The sequence below is a fragment of the Myxine glutinosa genome, chromosome 13 (assembly GCF_964187855.1).
Source record: "Myxine glutinosa chromosome 13, kmMyxGlut1.1, whole genome shotgun sequence".
Lineage (NCBI taxonomy): Eukaryota > Metazoa > Chordata > Myxini > Myxiniformes > Myxinidae > Myxine > Myxine glutinosa.
The window spans coordinates 80,177,315-80,194,141 of NC_136273.1; the positions used below are offsets into that span (position 1 = coordinate 80,177,315).

The 16,827-nt window shown below is 45.3% G+C and overlaps 1 protein-coding gene across 2 annotated transcripts in view; it reads right to left on the reverse strand.

Annotated features, from left to right (window-relative positions):
- LOC137439044 (myb-related protein A-like) overlaps positions 1-16,827 on the reverse strand; it is a 130,485-nt gene that overhangs the window by 94,162 nt on the left and 19,496 nt on the right. For both annotated transcript variants that reach the window (XM_068134664.2, XM_068134665.2), the window contains exons 4-8: positions 16,728-16,799; positions 8,100-8,192; positions 5,726-5,946; positions 5,449-5,626; positions 4,999-5,247 (exon numbers count right to left, since the gene is read on the reverse strand). In XM_068134664.2, coding sequence (XP_067990765.2) covers positions 4,999-5,247; positions 5,449-5,626; positions 5,726-5,946; positions 8,100-8,192; positions 16,728-16,799 — 813 coding nt within the window. The remainder of the gene's footprint in view (positions 1-4,998; positions 5,248-5,448; positions 5,627-5,725; positions 5,947-8,099; positions 8,193-16,727; positions 16,800-16,827) is intronic.

Genomic DNA, 16,827 nt, shown 5'->3' on the forward strand with positions numbered 1-16,827 from the left:
CCCTTCCTCCCGTCCATGGTACACGGAATCTTGTGGTGAGGCTGTTGCCCAGAAACAACTTGCCTTCGTCTCCTGAGAAGCAAATCCAAAGGAAGGAAATCTCATTTCCTTTCACAAAGCCCGAAACAAGTGTGTGTCCACCCTCAGGAGAGCCAGGAAACAATATCTCTCCGTTCTCAAGACCGAACTCTCTTATCTGTCTCCCTCTTCCAAATCCTGGTGGCATCTGGTCAAATCTGTTTCTGGTGTTTGTTCCCCCTCCATCCCCTCCCTCACCTCAAACGGCTACACGGCTGACTCCGCACGTGAAAAAGCTGAATGCCTCAACTCTGTGTTTGCCTCTAAATCTTGTGTCCCAAACCCATCCCTCTCTGTACCCACCGTACCCAGTCGTACCCAGCTGCTCCTGGACTCTGTGTCCTTTCCTCCTGACAAGGTGGAAAAGTTTCTGTCAACCCTCGACTCTGACTCTGCAACTGGACCTGATGGCATCAGCGCACGGGTCCTAAAATCCTGTTCTTCCGCTCTTTCACTCCCCCTCTCTGTTCTCTTCACGCTCTCTTTTGCTCAAGGTCATCTGCCATCTGCTTGGAAATCAGCCAACATCACCGCTTTGCACACAAAATGTGCAAAAACAGATCCTAGCAACTGCAGACCAATCAGCCTTCTCCCAATTATCAGCAAAGTCATGGAATCCATCATTGCTTCAGATATGAAATCTTTCCTCTTCTGCAATGGCTTGATCTCTGATCATCAATTTGGTTTCAGACCAGGTCACTCTACTCTGGACATGCTGCTTCTGCTTTCTCAACAATGGATGGAGGTCCTCAATGCCAAACAGGAAATTAGAGCCGTCTCCCTTGACATATCACGTGCCTTCGATACGGTCTGGCACCCCGCTCTGCTCACCAAACTCTCCTCCATTGGTATCCATGGAAATCTCCACGCATGGCTGGCGGACTTCCTCTCTAATCAGTCAACGTGTGGCCCTGAATGGATTTCTCTCATCGCCCCTTCCTGTTCAGGCTGGAGTTCCCCAAGGCAGTGTGCTGGGCCCTGTGTTTTTCTGGTCTTCATCAATGATCTCTCTGACTCTCTTCAAAATCCTCTCTATCTCTTTGCTGATGACTCTACTCTCTGCCGTTCCATTCCTCATCCCTCAGATCGGCAGTGTGCAACCTCCTCACTCTCTGCAGACCTGGACAAAATCTCAGACTGGGCAAACAAGTGGAACATGTCTTTCAATCCTGACAAATCTCACACTCTTACGATGTCTCTCCGAAAAGACCGACTGGACAACCCTCCCATCCACTTTCTGAATAATCCTCTCCAAGAAGTTCTGTCGCTCAAGCTTTTGGGTCTCACTATCTGCCATGATCTTTCCTGCGAAAACCACATTTCAAATCTGGCCTCCAAAGCCAGTCGCCGACTGGGCATCCTCCGTCGTGCGAAGTCCTTCCTTGGCACACCTGAGCTCCTCACCACATACAAGGCTTTCATCCGCAGCTCAATGGAATACTGCTCTCCCCTCTGGACTGGTGCTCCTGCCTCACACCTAGCTCTTTTTCACGCTGTTGAAACCAAAGCGTTCAGAATCATTGGAATCTCCCGCGATGAAGCTAACTCCGAGGGCCTTTCACTCACTCACCGCAGGCAGGTTGGTGGTCTTTCCGTCTTCTACCGACTCCTCTCCGGCCTTGCCCCCCCCCCCCCCCCCCCAGCTTTCTCTGGGCTCTGTCCCCCAAATATTCCTACAGGTCGCACAAGATCTGCCTGCAACCCTCTTATGGTTAAACTGCCAAAGTCAAGACTCTCTGCTCACCTTCACTCCTTCATTCCTCTTTTCTCCCGCCTCTGGAACAAACTCCTTCACTCTCTCCAGGTCTTTAAAACAGCTGTTCACCACCATCTCTTATCTTCCCCCATCCAAAACCTTGATCTTTTCTACACCCGCTAATTTCACCCCAAATCCCCTTTTTTGAAATACCAACTTCTTTCCTGGAAGTCCTTGGTGTCCTTGTGTTTTATACTTCTCCCACCCCTCTACCCCCCTTCACATGCCTCCTCCCCCCAAGCCCTCTCCCTCCCACACATCTCCCGATGTTCCTGCTCTCAAATGTTGTGTTTGTGTGCTTCCCCTTCTCTCCCCATCTTGTCTACCGCTCCCTCTTTTTATATATTTTGTTTGTCTGTTTGATTTGTTTGTGTGATAAATGTTAGCTTTCACAAGCCTCGATTCTGTATACAAAAAAAAAAAAAAAAATCCATCATCCTTTATCTGTTTGCCAAATATGAACAAGATTGGTAAATACATGTCTGAGAAATGGTTATGGACCTAGTCAATATCGGGTTTTTTTACAACTAAAATGGCCGCCAGTCTACCAGTTGGCCATCTTTTATCAATCATAAAATAAAGTGAAGTGCATGTACATGCCGGCATGTGCTACGCTTGTGTCAAGCTTTAACAAAATCGGACCACTCATGTTCAATAAATGGTTGGGGACACGTTTAACCCTTGGATGCAGTGATTGGGCCTCGGAGGCCCACGAGGTTTTTTTTGTTGCAAAAACTATGCTGTACAATTTTTTTGGGAATGAGCCTCATTTTCACCGACTTTCATGTTGTTACACAAAATTCAGTGACATTAAAAAAGTCATTCAGGCTCATGCGAAAATCTTCATTCTTCACTTATAACCCGAAAATCTGACACGAATGCAAGCCTGGGGCCTTCGAGGCCCCGCATAAATGTTGTTGTACTCCTATGTTATATCATTATTTTCTTGATACGAGCCTCATTATATGCTCCTATAACTTGGTTACAAATAATTCAGTGACAAAAATATGAAAATTTAAAAAACTTTACACGAATACATTCGTGGGGCCTCCGAGGCCCAATGGCTGCATAGGTGTAGGATTTTTGACAGTTGTGAACATATACATTCTAAATAAAAGGATTAGTGAATCATATTTTTTGAGCAAATACTCCGACATGAGTCTCAACGTTTTAGAGAAAAAAAAAGTTTAAAAACCAAGGGCAAAAATTTTTTTGGGCAAAAACAAAAAAAAAGATTCATTACTTGTATGGGATTCTTCCAACTAATAGGATCAATGATTCACATTTTCTGACCAAATACACATCCATGAGCATCAACTTGGATTGAAAAAGGATATGAAAGAAAAAAAAATTGATAAAAAAACAACAAAAAACATTACACTAATACATCCGTTGGGCCTCTGAGGCCCAATGGCTGTGTTTATATAGGATTTTTGATGCCTGCATCTAAGAGTTAAGTAACAAAATGGCCACCAGTCAGCCATCTTGGATCTGATCTCAAAAAAAAATGACGTGCATATGCAAGCCATAATTCATTATTTGTGTGCCAAGTTCGAACAACATCGGCAAATGCATGTCTGAGAAATGGTTGAAGCCGTGTTCAGCATCAGGTTTTTTACAACTAAAATGGCCGCCAGTCGGCCTTCTTTGAGCGCATTGTGAAACAAAATTATGTGAATATGTATGTCATCATGTATTGCCATATACTGCCAAGTATGAACAAAATTGATCCATAAATCTCCGAGATATAGTTGCGAATGCATGGACGAGACCAAATCAATAAGCCCCCGTTTCGGACTAAGTCCAACGGTGGCCAACAACCAAATATTAAATACTGCTTTTTCAGGGAGTTTGGATGGGGGAGCAGGAGAGGGAATATGATAGGGGGACCTTTGTGACTGGCTGCAAAGGTCACACATCAACAGCCAACATACTCTTGTTAAAGACCAGGAGGAGCACGAAACATTTATCTCATCTGCAATTAGAAATCTTGAAGAAAGAAACAAACAAAAGGCAGACACTGTGGAGAGACACTTCACTATGGGTCTATCACTTCACCATTGTGATAGGTCAGTGCTCTCTTTGTCTTCTTCTGCCTCATTTCTGGTTTTGCACCCTCTGCCCTGTCTGTGCTTTGACCACCCCCTCCCCTAGGCATCTGCAGAATGCAATACGGTCCACCCAGAAGCTCGCATGGCCAAGTGCCAGACTGTGTCAAAGGCAAGGGATAATTCCAGAGACTTAATGGACTCTTGTTTCTGATTCAGGGGCTTTGTCGATTGCTGCATGAGGAGATAGATGCAACATGCTCAGAGTTGAGTGAGTGGAGCGGAAACCAAACTTGCGAGCACTGATTAGATGATTGGAGAAGAGGAATGAAGATGTCAACAGTGATTATTGACTCCATTATTCTGATTATCACATGAAGCATTTAGCTCATCTGCATAGGTACCCTTCTTATAGGTGGCACCGACATTGGTCCACTTCAAGCAGATAGTAGGTAGCCTGAAGTGAAGGATGTGCTGAACAAAAAGATAAAGGAAATGCCAGTTCGGTGAAGCATGTTTTGAGAACACGGGCACCGATGTCATCAATACTTGTAACTGTGTTGCCAATGTCATGCAGAAAGTTAAAGACCTTCTCAGGTGGAAAGACTTGGTATGCAAGGGGCAGTCAGTGGGTAAGGGCGAACAAGGGGAGGATGGGGAGGGCTCTCGCTTTGGAAGCACATACTAAAACAGCCTGGCCTGTCACATGCAGGGCTTTCTGTGGAGCCATCAGCAAAGAGTGAAGGGATTGAGAGACAGCATACAACAGGGGACTTTATCTGCCATCATTTCCTGAAAGAGGGAGACAGACAGGCCAGAGAGTACAGCTTTGATATGAGGCCTGTATTGTATTCTGGCTTGCCCAAGGACAAACACGTTTATTTGTGCTTTTATGGAGCGATCCACTTTCCTTCAATCAGGCTTGCCTTCCAAACTGAGAAAGTGAGTTGTATTGGAAGCAACTACCACTCCATGGCAGCAAGCCAATAATGTTTTTACTTTTCTACATTATGATTACAACAATATTTACATTAATACGTTTCGATCATATTGTTGTTTTTATTGCCTTCAAGTAATGCTTAAATGCAAAACAAAAAATAATTTGAATTGTAATACCGAATCTATAAGTTGAAGTGCCTCTGCAAACTCTGGGATGTTTTTGAGTGGTGAAAGGTTGGCTGCTGCATCTGCCAGGTATTTTGATGGAGAGGCAGGCTCTTGTTTAGGGTTCCTTTTAAGGCAGGGTTCCGTTTTCACTTCAATGGGCTCGGGAAGGGCAGCAGGTTTGGATGGGCCGGAGATAACTGCAACAGGAAGCTGCGCGTTCCAGGCCAAAACCTCTGGCACATTATCTCTGGCTTCTCCCTACAATGATGGAGGCAGCAAGGAAAGAGGTGGGGTTAGAATTGAATCAAATCAAAGGACGAGAGATAATACACACATGACAGTGATCAGGGTTACTTTGACAATCAAGACAAGACGGTGACAATTTGACAGTTCCTCACAAAACAGTCAAGCCAGATGACCGGAAAGGATACAAAATTATCTGCAGGACCCAACCCTCACCGTCTCCACACAGTTGAGCCACCTGGCATTAGTCGAGGATGCAGGAATAAGAGGAGGGCCAAGGGCCAGGCAAGTGGTCACAGCGATATTCTGCTGAGGAAACTCTTTCAGGTATCCTTCTTGCTCGACCTTCCGCCTCATTGTTGAATTCCAGTGGTTCTTGATTGCATTATCCGTTCTGAGGATGTGAGAAATGACAGGAATAGCAAGAGTTATTGACCTTCAAGTCCCGACAATCTACAAAGGTAGAAAAGTACAAACAACTGCAAAATCTCACCTTCCAGGGAGCAGCTTTGCTATCTCAGCCCAGCGGTTTCCCAAGCGCTTCCTGGCCTTGTAGATGATCATGTCCTCCTGCGTTGTCCACGAGCACTTTTTCACTGTTGGGTTCAAGTGGTTATGCCACCTCTCGCGGCACTGTTTGCCAACACGACCTCGCAGGAACTTGGCAATAAGCGACCAACGCTTTGGCCCAAAGCGCTGCACCAGCTCAATTACCTGCCGTGCAAACCCAGGAGTTGGTCCACAAAGCGAGACCAAGTGCAATTATACTTCAAACAAGAACGGCACTCAGTAGATTGCATACCTATGCCCGGCTGAATAGTTTACGTTCTGTATCCCATTGATAGGCTGGATCTGCATCCGGTCCTGAACCAAAATTGAATTGGCTTGTTCTTGTCACCTACATAACTCTTGCAACAAGTTGTAATAATCCGTCCACACCTTTTTAAGATATCCTTCTCTACAGTGCCCTCCATAAGTATTGGAACAGTGAAGTCAAATTTGCTTTTATTGCTATATACTACATGTATATAAATTTGGATTTGAGATTAAAAGATGAATATGAGGCAGGAGTACAGAATGTCAGCTTTTATTTCTTGGTATTCTATACATATATGTTTTACCATTGCAGAACAATAGCACTTTTTATGTTCAGTCCCCCATTTTAAATAAGCCTAAGTACTGGAACAAATGACCAACAGGTGTTTCTTGGTGCTCAGGTGTTTCTTGATGCATTGAATGTTCACACATAAAAGAGCCGTGAATGTCTAGTCTTGGTTTTAGCCTTTGCGTTTGCCTTGGGAGTCAGTAGGCTTAAGTAAACCGACATGAGGACCAGAGAACTGTCTATGAAAGAAAAACAATCAATTTGGAAGCTGAAAGAACAGGAAACTTCAATGAGAACCACAGCACAAAGATTTGGCAGAGCAAATATACTAATGTGGAAAATCTTGAAAAAAAAAGAAACCATAAGTTAACTTAGCAATAGACAATAACCAGGTCGGCCAAACAAAAACAACTGCAGTTGTTGACAGAAAAATCACAGAGCTGTGAAGAAAAACCATAAAACAACTGTCAGTGACATCACCAAGAACCTCTAGAGTGCAGGAGTGAAAGTATCACAATCTATAATTTACAGAAGACTTTGACAGCAGAATTGCAAAGGCTACACCACAAGATGCAAACCTCTCATCAGTCATCAGCACCAAAAATAGAAAGGACAGATTAGAATTTGCTAAGAAGTACAGAGGTGAGCCAGTGAGTTCTGTAACAAAGTTTTATGGACAGATGAAACCAAGATAAACATTTAACAAAGCGATGGAAAGGGAAAAAGTGTGGAGAAAGGAAGGAACAGCATATGATCCAAAGCATACTACCTCATTTGTGAAACATGGTGGAGGTAGTGTCATGGCTTGGGCTTGCATGGCTGCCTCTGGAACTGGCTCACTCATCCTTTTTGATGATGTAACTAATGATGGCAGCAGCAGAATGAATTTGGAAGTGTACGGAAACATTTTTTCTGCTCATGTACAAGAAAATGCCTCCAAACTCATTGGGTGGCCTTCACCAATCAGCAAGACAACCCAGGAGTTCATCAGAGGAAAAAAGTGCAAAGTTTTAGACTGGCCAAGTCAATCTCCTAATTTAAATCCAATGTATTTGAATTGCTGAAGAGGAGACTAAAGTCAGAAACCCCCAAAACAAACAACAACTGAAAATGGCTGCAGTAAAGGCCTGGCAAAGCATCTCAGAGGAAGATACCAAGAGTTTGGTGATGTCTATGGTCACAGGCTTGATGCAATTATTTCATGCAATGGATATGCAACCAAATACTATTATACTACTGTAATTTACTTGAAGTTAATCTGTTCCAATCCTTATGTTCCAATACTGAACATAAAACGTGCTATTGTACTACAATGGTAAAATGTATACCGGTTTGTATAGAAATACCAAGAAATAAAAGCTGACGTTCTATACTCTTGCCTCATATTCATCTTTTGATCTCAAATCCAAATTTCTTTAGTATATAGCAATAATAACAAATTTCACTTCACTGTTCCAGTACTTATAGAGAGAGGGCACTGTATATCATTTTTGGCCTAATCTCTCAATGGTGAAGAATCACTTTAAAATAATTTATCATATATCCTGATCGGGATCCAGGTCTTCACCAAAATCTAATCAATTTGTCCTTTTCACAAACACAACACACTAAATTGCGTCCCAATCCATCGAGAACTTTTTTTTAGGTGTCCTGCTCCCAGACAGTCTGACAGCCAGATGTGAAAACATAACCTCCATCCACCTTTGGTGACGGAGGCAATGATGAGCATTTCCGGTTCACCAAAAAGTGAAAGTCACATTACCTTTTCATCCTCTTCCTTTGTCCAGGCACCTTTCACCAGGACGTGGCTGAGTACATCCTGCCAGCGATGGCGACACTGAGTTTCGGTTTTATTCTGCAATGCAATGCCATGCATGCAATGCATTCTGGATACGATTGAATAGACAGTACAAAAATAACAGGTGTGTGTAAACTGCACTGTCTAGTGGGAATTCAAGGAGCTACATAAACTATACAATTGTAAAAAGGCTGCCAGTGAAAGCCATTAATCCCAATAACATTGGAACGTTAAAAAGGGGGAAAAAAAAAAAAAAAGACACTAATGTACACTCATAAAACAGGTATCAAGAAGATGGCTCTGAAGCTTGCCAAATTAAAGAACCAAAAAATAAACAAGGTTTTGGGCAATGCAGAAAGAGACAAAGTTATCTCGTTTTCTCTCTCGCTCGATCTGTCCTCCCTCGTTCGACCTGTCCTCCATTGTTCGATCTGACCTTCTCCCTCTCGTTCTCTCCATCTCGCGCTCTCCATCTCACGCTCTCCATCTCGCGCTCTCCATCTCGCGCTCTCCATCTCGCGCTCTCCATCTCGCGCTCTCCATCTCGCGCTCTCCATCTCGCGCTCTCCATCTCGCGCTCTCCATCTCGCGCTCTCCATCTCGCGCTCTCCATCTCGCGCTCTCCATCTCGCGCTCTCCATCTCGCGCTCTCCATCTCGCGCTCTCCATCTCGCGCTCTCCCTCTCGTGCTCTCCCTCTCGCTCTCGTACTCTCGCTCTCCCTCTCGTACTCTCGCTCTCCCTCTCGTAATCTCGCTCTCCCTCTCGCTCTCCCTCTCGTACTCTCGCTCTCCCTCTCCCTCTCGTACTCCCTCTCGTACTCGCTCTCCCACTCCCTCTCGTACTCTCGCTCTCCCACTCCCTCTCGTACTCTCGCTCTCCCTCTCGTACTCTCGCTCTCCCTCTCCCTCTCCCTCTCGTACTCTCGCACTCTCGCTCTCGTACTCCCTCTCCCTCTCGTACTCTCCCTCTCGTACTCTCGCTCTCGTACTCTCGCTCTCGTACTCTCGCTCTCCCTCTCGTACTCTCGCTCTCCCTCTCGTACTCTCGCTCTCCCTCTCGTACTCTCGCTCTCCCTCTCGTACTCTCGCTCTCGTACTCTCGCTCTCCCTCTCGTACTCTCGCTCTCCCTCTCGTACTCTCGCTCTCCCTCTCGTACTCTCGCTCTCCCTCTCGTACTCTCGCTCTCCCTCTCGTACTCTCGCTCTCCCTCTCGTACTCTCGCTCTCCCTCTCGTATTCTCGCTCTCCCTCTCGTACTCTCGCTCTCTCGCTCTCATACTCTCGCTCTCCCTCTCGTACTCTCATTCTCCCTCTAGTTCTCTCACTCTCCCCCCCCCCCCCCCCCCCCCCGCTCTCCCTCTGTCCCTCTCGTACTCTCTCTTTAGTACTATGTTGTGTTGGTGTTTTTCCTAGCCCCCATTTCCTAGCATGGTAGGTGATTTGCAGGCCTGTTCAGAACATCCTGATTTTTAGGCCTGCTTTTCCTTTTGCCGAGTTTCTATGTTTAGCCTTTTTCCTGGCTAAATACTTAGTCCATATTATTATTCCTTTTCCTCCACTGGCTGGTATTGCTTGTAGCAGGTTTTCGTTTTGACTTTTCAATTTACTTTATTTTAATTTTACACAATGGCAAACGTACATTTGCACAATAGTTTGTACGAAGCACTTACTCAAAAGAGCGGGGTCATAGTTTGTCTGCCAGGTGGAGTAAGTGTTGAAAATGTAGTAATGGGTGTCGGAAAACTCATTGGGCTCGAAAACGTTCTTGCAGCGTCGAAAATTAACAAACGTGTCATGCTCTTCCTGTCTGAAAAGCGATGTTACTCAGACAGTCGAAGCCAGCTTTTTTTTTTCTTTTGTATACAGAATCAAAGTTCGTGTAAGAGCGAACACATTGAACATGAAAACATGCACAGACACATAAAACATGCAAAGAAGGGAGTGGGAGACAAGAGGGGGAGAGAGAGGGAACCATAGAAGCACGTAGAGAACAAGGACGTTGGTAAATCTGTGGAAGGGGGATGGCAAGGGGAGGAGGGAGGGGTACACGGTATAAAGCAAATGAACAATGGCTTTGTCTGTATGGCTTTGTAATGGCTTTGTCTTCCCATCTCTACCACCTCTAACATCAACTCATCCTGGGAATTCTTCCAAAGTAAATTGCTCTCTCTCATGCACAGATTTATCCCATCTCGTCTTCAGTTGTCATACCCTTCCTCCCGTCCATGGTACACGGAATCTTGTGGTGAGGCTGTTGCCCAGAAACAACTTGCCTTCGTCTCCTGGAAAGCAAATCCAACGGAAGGAAATCTCATTTCCTTTCACAAAGCCCGAATCAAGTGTGTGTCCACCCTCAGGAGAGCCAGGAAACAATATCTCTCTGTTCTCAAGGCCGAACTCTCTTATCTGTCTCCCTCTTCCAAATCCTGGTGGCGTCTGGTCAAATCTGTTTCTGGTGTTTGTTCCCCCTCCATCCCCTCCCTTACCTCAAACGGCTACACAGCTGACTCCGCACGTGAAAAAGCTGAATGCCTCAACTCTGTGTTTGCCTCTAAATCTTGTGTCCCAAACCCATCCCTCTCTGTACCTACCATACCCAGTCGTACCCAGCTGCTCCTGGACTCCGTGTCCTTTCCTCCTGACAAGGTGGAAAAGTTTGTCAACCCTCGACTCTGATTCTGCAACTGGACCTGACGGCATCAGCCCACGGGTCCTAAAATCCTGTTCTTCCGCTCTTTCACTCCCTCTCTCTGTTCTCTTCACCCTCTCTTTTGCTCAAGGTCAACTGCCATCTGATTGGAAATCAGCCAACATCACCGCTTTGCACAAAAAAGGTGCAAAAACAGATCCTAGCAACAACAGACCAATCAGCCTTCTCCCAATTATCAGCAAAGTCATGGAATCCATCATTGCTTCAGATATGAAATCTTTCCTCTACTCCAATGGCTTGATCTCTGATCATCAATTTGGTTTCAGACCAGGTCACTCTACTCTGGACATGCTGCTTCTGCTGTCTCAACAATGGATGGAGGTCCTCAATGCCAAACAGGAAATTAGAGCCGTCTCCCTCGACATATCACGTGCCTTCGATACGGTCTGGCACCCCGCTCTGCTCACCAAACTCTCCTCCTTTGGTATCCATGGAAATCTCCACGCATGGCTGGCGGACTTCCTCTCTCGTCGTAGTCAACGTGTGGCCCTGAATGGGTTTCTCTCATCTCCTCTTCCTGTTCAGGCTGGAGTTCCCCAAGGCAGTGTTCTGGGCCCTGTGCTTTTTCTGGTCTTCATCAATGATCTCTCTGACTCTCTTGAAAATCCTCTCTATCTCTTTGCTGATGACTCCACTCTCTGCCACTCCATTCCTCATCCCTCAGATCGACAGTCTGCAACCTCCTCACTCTCTGCAGACCTGGACAAAATCACAGACTGGGCAAACAAGTGGAACATGTCTTTCAATCCTGACAAATCTCACACTCTTAGGATGTCTCTCCGAAAAGACCGACTGGACAACCCTCCCATCTACTTTCTGAATAATCCTCTCCAAGAAGTTCTGTCACTCAAGCTTTTGGGTCTCAGTATCTGCCATGATCTTTCCTGGGAAAACCACATTTCCAAGCTGGCCTCCAAAGCCAATCGCCGACTGGGCATCCTCCGTCGTGCGAAGTCCTTCCTTGGCACACCTGAGCTCCTCACCACATACAAGGCTTTCATCCGCAGCTCAATGGAATACTGCTCTCCCCTCTGGGCTGGTGCTCCTGCCTCACACCTAGCTCGTCTTCACGCTGTTGAAACCAAAGCGTTCAGAATCATTGGAATCTCCCGCGATGACACTATCTCCGAGGGCCTTTCACTTACTCACCGCAGGCAGGTTGGTGGTCTTTCCGTCTTCTACCGACTCCTCTCCGGCCTTGCTCCCCCAGCTCTCTCTGGGCTCTGTCCCCCAATTATTCCTGCAGGTCGCACAAGATCTGCCTGCAACCCTCTTATGGTTAAACTGCCAAAATCAAGACTCTCTGCTCACCTTCACTCCTTCATTCCTCTTTTCTCCCGCCTCTGGAACAAACTCCCTCACTCTCTTCAATCCCACTCCTCCCTCCAGGTCTTTAAAACGGCTGTTCACCACCATCTCTTATCTTCCCCAATCCAAAACCTTGATCTTTTCTACCCCCGCTAATTTCACCCCAAATCCACTTTTTTGAGGTGACTTTTGTCTTCTTTCCTGGAAGTCCTTGGTGTCCTTGCATTTTATACATATCCTGCCTCCCCCCAGGCCCTCTCCCTCCCACACATCTCCCGATGTCCCTGCTCTCAAATGTTGTGTTTGTGTGCTTCCTCCCCTTCTCTCCCCATCTTATCGACCGCTCCCCTTTTTATATACTTTGTTTGCTTGTTTGTTTGATTTGTTTGCTTGATAAATGTTAGCTCTTTCACGAGCCTCGACTCTGTATACCAAAAACAAAAAAAAACAAAAAAACAAAAAAAACCGGACCATTTTGGTAATGTGAGTCCTTTGGAGACACCTGCCATAAAAAATATTATTTCAAATATCCCACCCTTCTTCAAAAGCGAGGAGATTACCTGTGCTTTAAATAGTTTTGGTACAGTCACAGATCTCCATGATCCCGTTACGTTTGCATTCTGGCGCTTCGGTTCGACAAATAATGTCTTTCCGGCGTCACCGTTATATTGTTTTAAAAGAGAATGCGCAATTCCTTAGTGCTGCTGTGATTTTAAAACACAAAGATCACAGTGACCAAATTTATATCGCCACTGAAGCAATGACGTGCTATATTTGTGGTGAGCACGGACACTTAAAGAACACTTGTCCGAAGCCTGGTATTCCCGGTGGCGAATCTCAACAAATGTAGCCCAACCAGGAATCTCAACACATGCAGCCCAAGCCAAGCACTAGTGGCATATCTAGAGTCGCAGAGCCCAAGCCAAGCATGAGTGGCACCTCTAGAGCGGAGGAATGTACAGACACCTCAAATTAATCAGTCCCAGGAAGCAAGTGTAGAAGTAAAGTAAAGGGGATGATGAGGGCTTTATCACCGTTCAATCTCAGAGAAACAAGCTTCCCAACATCAACGGTCAGGATGCAACGGTGAGCTGTTCCAAAAAAACTAGCGCCGTCGAGCAAATTAAATGGCTCCCATTTAGATGCAGCCATCCCCTTTCCTGCCGTTGAAACGGAAAACAGATTTGCCGTTCTAGCTCCAGAGGGAAATAACAACGCTCCTGTTCACGAGCAAGATGAACACGAGCACGAACAAGGAGGTAGTGTCGTGCCCCAAGAAGTAGCTGTGACCTCCCCTGTGGTTAACGATACTATGGGCGTCAGTAATGAACCTGTGTTGGTCCCTCTCTCTGCTAGGGGTGAAGCATCAGATGTCTGTGCCACAGACAACCCCAAACGTTATAGAAGCCGAGCGTGTGAGTTCTGCTTCAGAAATACCTTTTCCCCTCCTGACAGGAATGGAAGTACCTGCTCCACCTGTGGAGAATGGTATTAATATAGATCACCACTCGGATTATGACTATGATGGGGCCTCGTCACTTGTCTCTGGTGGTAGCGCCGAGGTCTAGAACGATCCAGGCTTATCTCAGGAATCGGAAGTTGGTCTGACTGTGACCCCCCGGGAGATCCAAACGTTTCTACAGCATACTTTTCGTACGAGACATATTAAAATTAAAGGTTATTTTCCTGACGTGTGCAGTTTTATTACCTCTGCAAAGCAACTACTCCGTCAGTCTGAGCAGTTTTGTATGACTGAACCACAAATGTTTCGTCTCAGGGAATGGGTTCTGAAAGCAAGGAAGCAGCTGTAACCATAGCCTGAACAAATTGACCGATACCTTTCCCAATAACTCCATGCTATGGCTTTGCAAGAAACCAGATGTAGTTCCTCCTGTAAGAGTGAATGGGAAAGAATTATGAAAGGAAGGTGGTTCTTCAGTAGCCTAGTGTCCTAGGGCTGGGGTAGCCATTTATTTACATTCTTCTCTCTGCAATCTCAAGAGTTGATTTCAATGAAATAATTAAAGGGCACTTAATCTCACTCACTTTTACTCATAATGGTTTTAAACACGATACTGAACGTCTACGCACCCAGTGACAGCACGGATAGAATTGGGTTTTTTCACAGAGTGAGAAACATCTCTTGCAAGCTTTGATTTTGATGTATTTGTTTGTTTAGGAGGAGATTTTAATTGCACGATGGACTCTACCATTGATCGCAATGGGAACGAGCCTCATCCAGCGAGTATTTTGCCTCTGACAAGGACTTTGGGAATCTTTTCTCTTGTTGACATATGGAGAACTTGTAATCCATCTACACGCCAATATACGTGGTGTCGGTGTTTAAGTGGCCATCTGTCCCTCGCAAGGTTAGACCGGTTTTATATTAATCGTGATTTTAAAAATATTGTGACCCATACTGGTATTGTCCCGAGTGGTTTCTCGGATCACCAGATGGTCGTGCTTCGCACCTATTCCTTGATTTGTAAGCATGGTGCTGTCTATTGGACATTCAATGTCAGTCTTCTGGAAGACAAATGTTTTATTGATGCTTTTCAAGTCTTCTGGGAGACTTCACTCCTGCGGAAAGCTTCCTTCCCTCACCTCAGACAGTGGTGGGACAGAGCAAAAGCCCAGATAAAAATGTTTTGCACCAGCAGTACGGGTCTTTCCATACCAAGAATGTTTTTTCTCTTCTTTCCCTATTTGCCAAGCAGATTCTAACTTTGCAGTCCAATCTCTCAGCCTCTAATGCTGAAAGGACTAACCTTTTGTTCGCTAAGAAAAAGGCCTCCTTGCAGAATTGTTTGTAAAGCGAGCTCGAGGAGCTCTGGTGCGGCTCCGAATGGAAAATTTGTGTCTTCTAGATACTTCCTCCAAGTTCTTCTTTGGATTAAAAGCCCGAACCAAACAAAGCCGCAACTAACCTCGCTGTGGACAAAATAAGGGAGTGACATACAATCAAAAATCCTATCCACCTACAAGGCTTTCATCCACAGCTTGATGGCATACTGCTCTTCCCTCTGGGCTGGCTCCCTCGTCTCGTCTCATGTCTTGCTCAACTTGACACCATGGAAACCAAGGCTTTCAAAATAATTGAAATCTCCTGCGCTGAAGCAGAGTCTATCGGCCTGTCACTTCATCAGACAGGTCGGTGGTCTCTCTCTCTTCTACCGCATCCATTCTAGTCTTGCACCCTCTGCTTTTTCTGTGCTTTGTCCCCGACTCCCCAGGTTTCTGCAGGGCTCTCACGCTCAACCATCAACCCCCTTCTGGTGAAACTCCAAAAATCCAGAATCACTGCTCACCTCCACTCATATGTTCCTCTTTTTCCTACCTGTGGACCCAACTTCCACATCCTCCTTAATCTCATTCTTCCCTCCAGGTCTTTAACAACAGCTGTTCACCACCATCCCACCATCTCAGATCATCCCCAATCCAAAACGATGATCTTTTTTACCCGCTTTAAACCCACCTAAACCGTTTCTCATTTTAAAGTTTTAACTCCTTGGAGATTCCTTCTACATGCATGCGTGTTTTTCATCCTGTTTGTTCTGTTCCGTCCTGATCTGTTCAGTGCGATAGCACTTCCACGAGCCTCGACTACGTACACAAAATATAATAAAAAGTAATCGTGAATGCAGAAGCATATGACATTAGAGACAAAAATTAAAGAAATCATAACAGAACACTATTGAAATAATGAATGTACACAACTAGACAATTTAATAGTGTGGTTTGAGAGTGAGCGAACAAGTGGGAAGGAGAGCCAAGATTGGGGGTCTCGGAAGAACTGCTCGAAGGATTTGTGGGCTTCTAAAGGCCAAATAAATAAAGAAAAACAAAGAAATTGATGGAGGTGTTCCTCTTTTTCCCATCTGTGGAACCAATTCGCACATCCTCTTCAATCTCATTCTTCCCTCCAAGTCTTCAAGGCAGCTGTTCACCACCATCTCAGATCATGATCTTTCCATCCAAAACTATGATCTTTTCTACCCCCGTAAAGCCCCTCCCCAATTCCTCCTCCGTCCAAATTTCCAGATTTCCCTTTCACTCCTGAAAGTTTCCTTCTGTGTCCATCTTGTCCACCCCATGCATCCTCTCCGGCCCCATATTCCTCCTCACACCCATTATATGTTAAAGTCTCCCTCTATGTTGGCCTTCAACTCTGTGTCCCCTTTCCAGCTCTCTCTAGTTACTTTTGTCCTCTTACGTCCTGATCCGTTCAGAGTACAAGCTCTTCCACGAACCATGACCATGTATACAAAAAATAAAAAATAAAAAGGCTAGCGACAAATTCCTCGCTCCAAACAAATGCAAGGAGAGTATAAGGTGTGTGTGAGCGACGGCTCACCATTCATGAAGAGCTATGTATTTATTTTTACAATAATACAAAACACAGCAGGTATTTTGTAACTGTACAACGTGATTGGCTGCCGACGAGCCTTGCTGTCCAAAATCAGTGAAGAATAAGGACAAAAAGGAGAGATCAAAAGCAGTCAATAAATAATGTAGAAAAAATGATAATTAAACACCCAGGGCTGGCACAGACTAAAATAGGCTCTCAACGTACCGCAAAATGACCAGCAATCTGCTCCCAGTTATTCAATCCATACTTTTCCACCAGCCGTCGCAGATTTTCATCCTGGAAAAGGTTTCACGATGAGCATTTG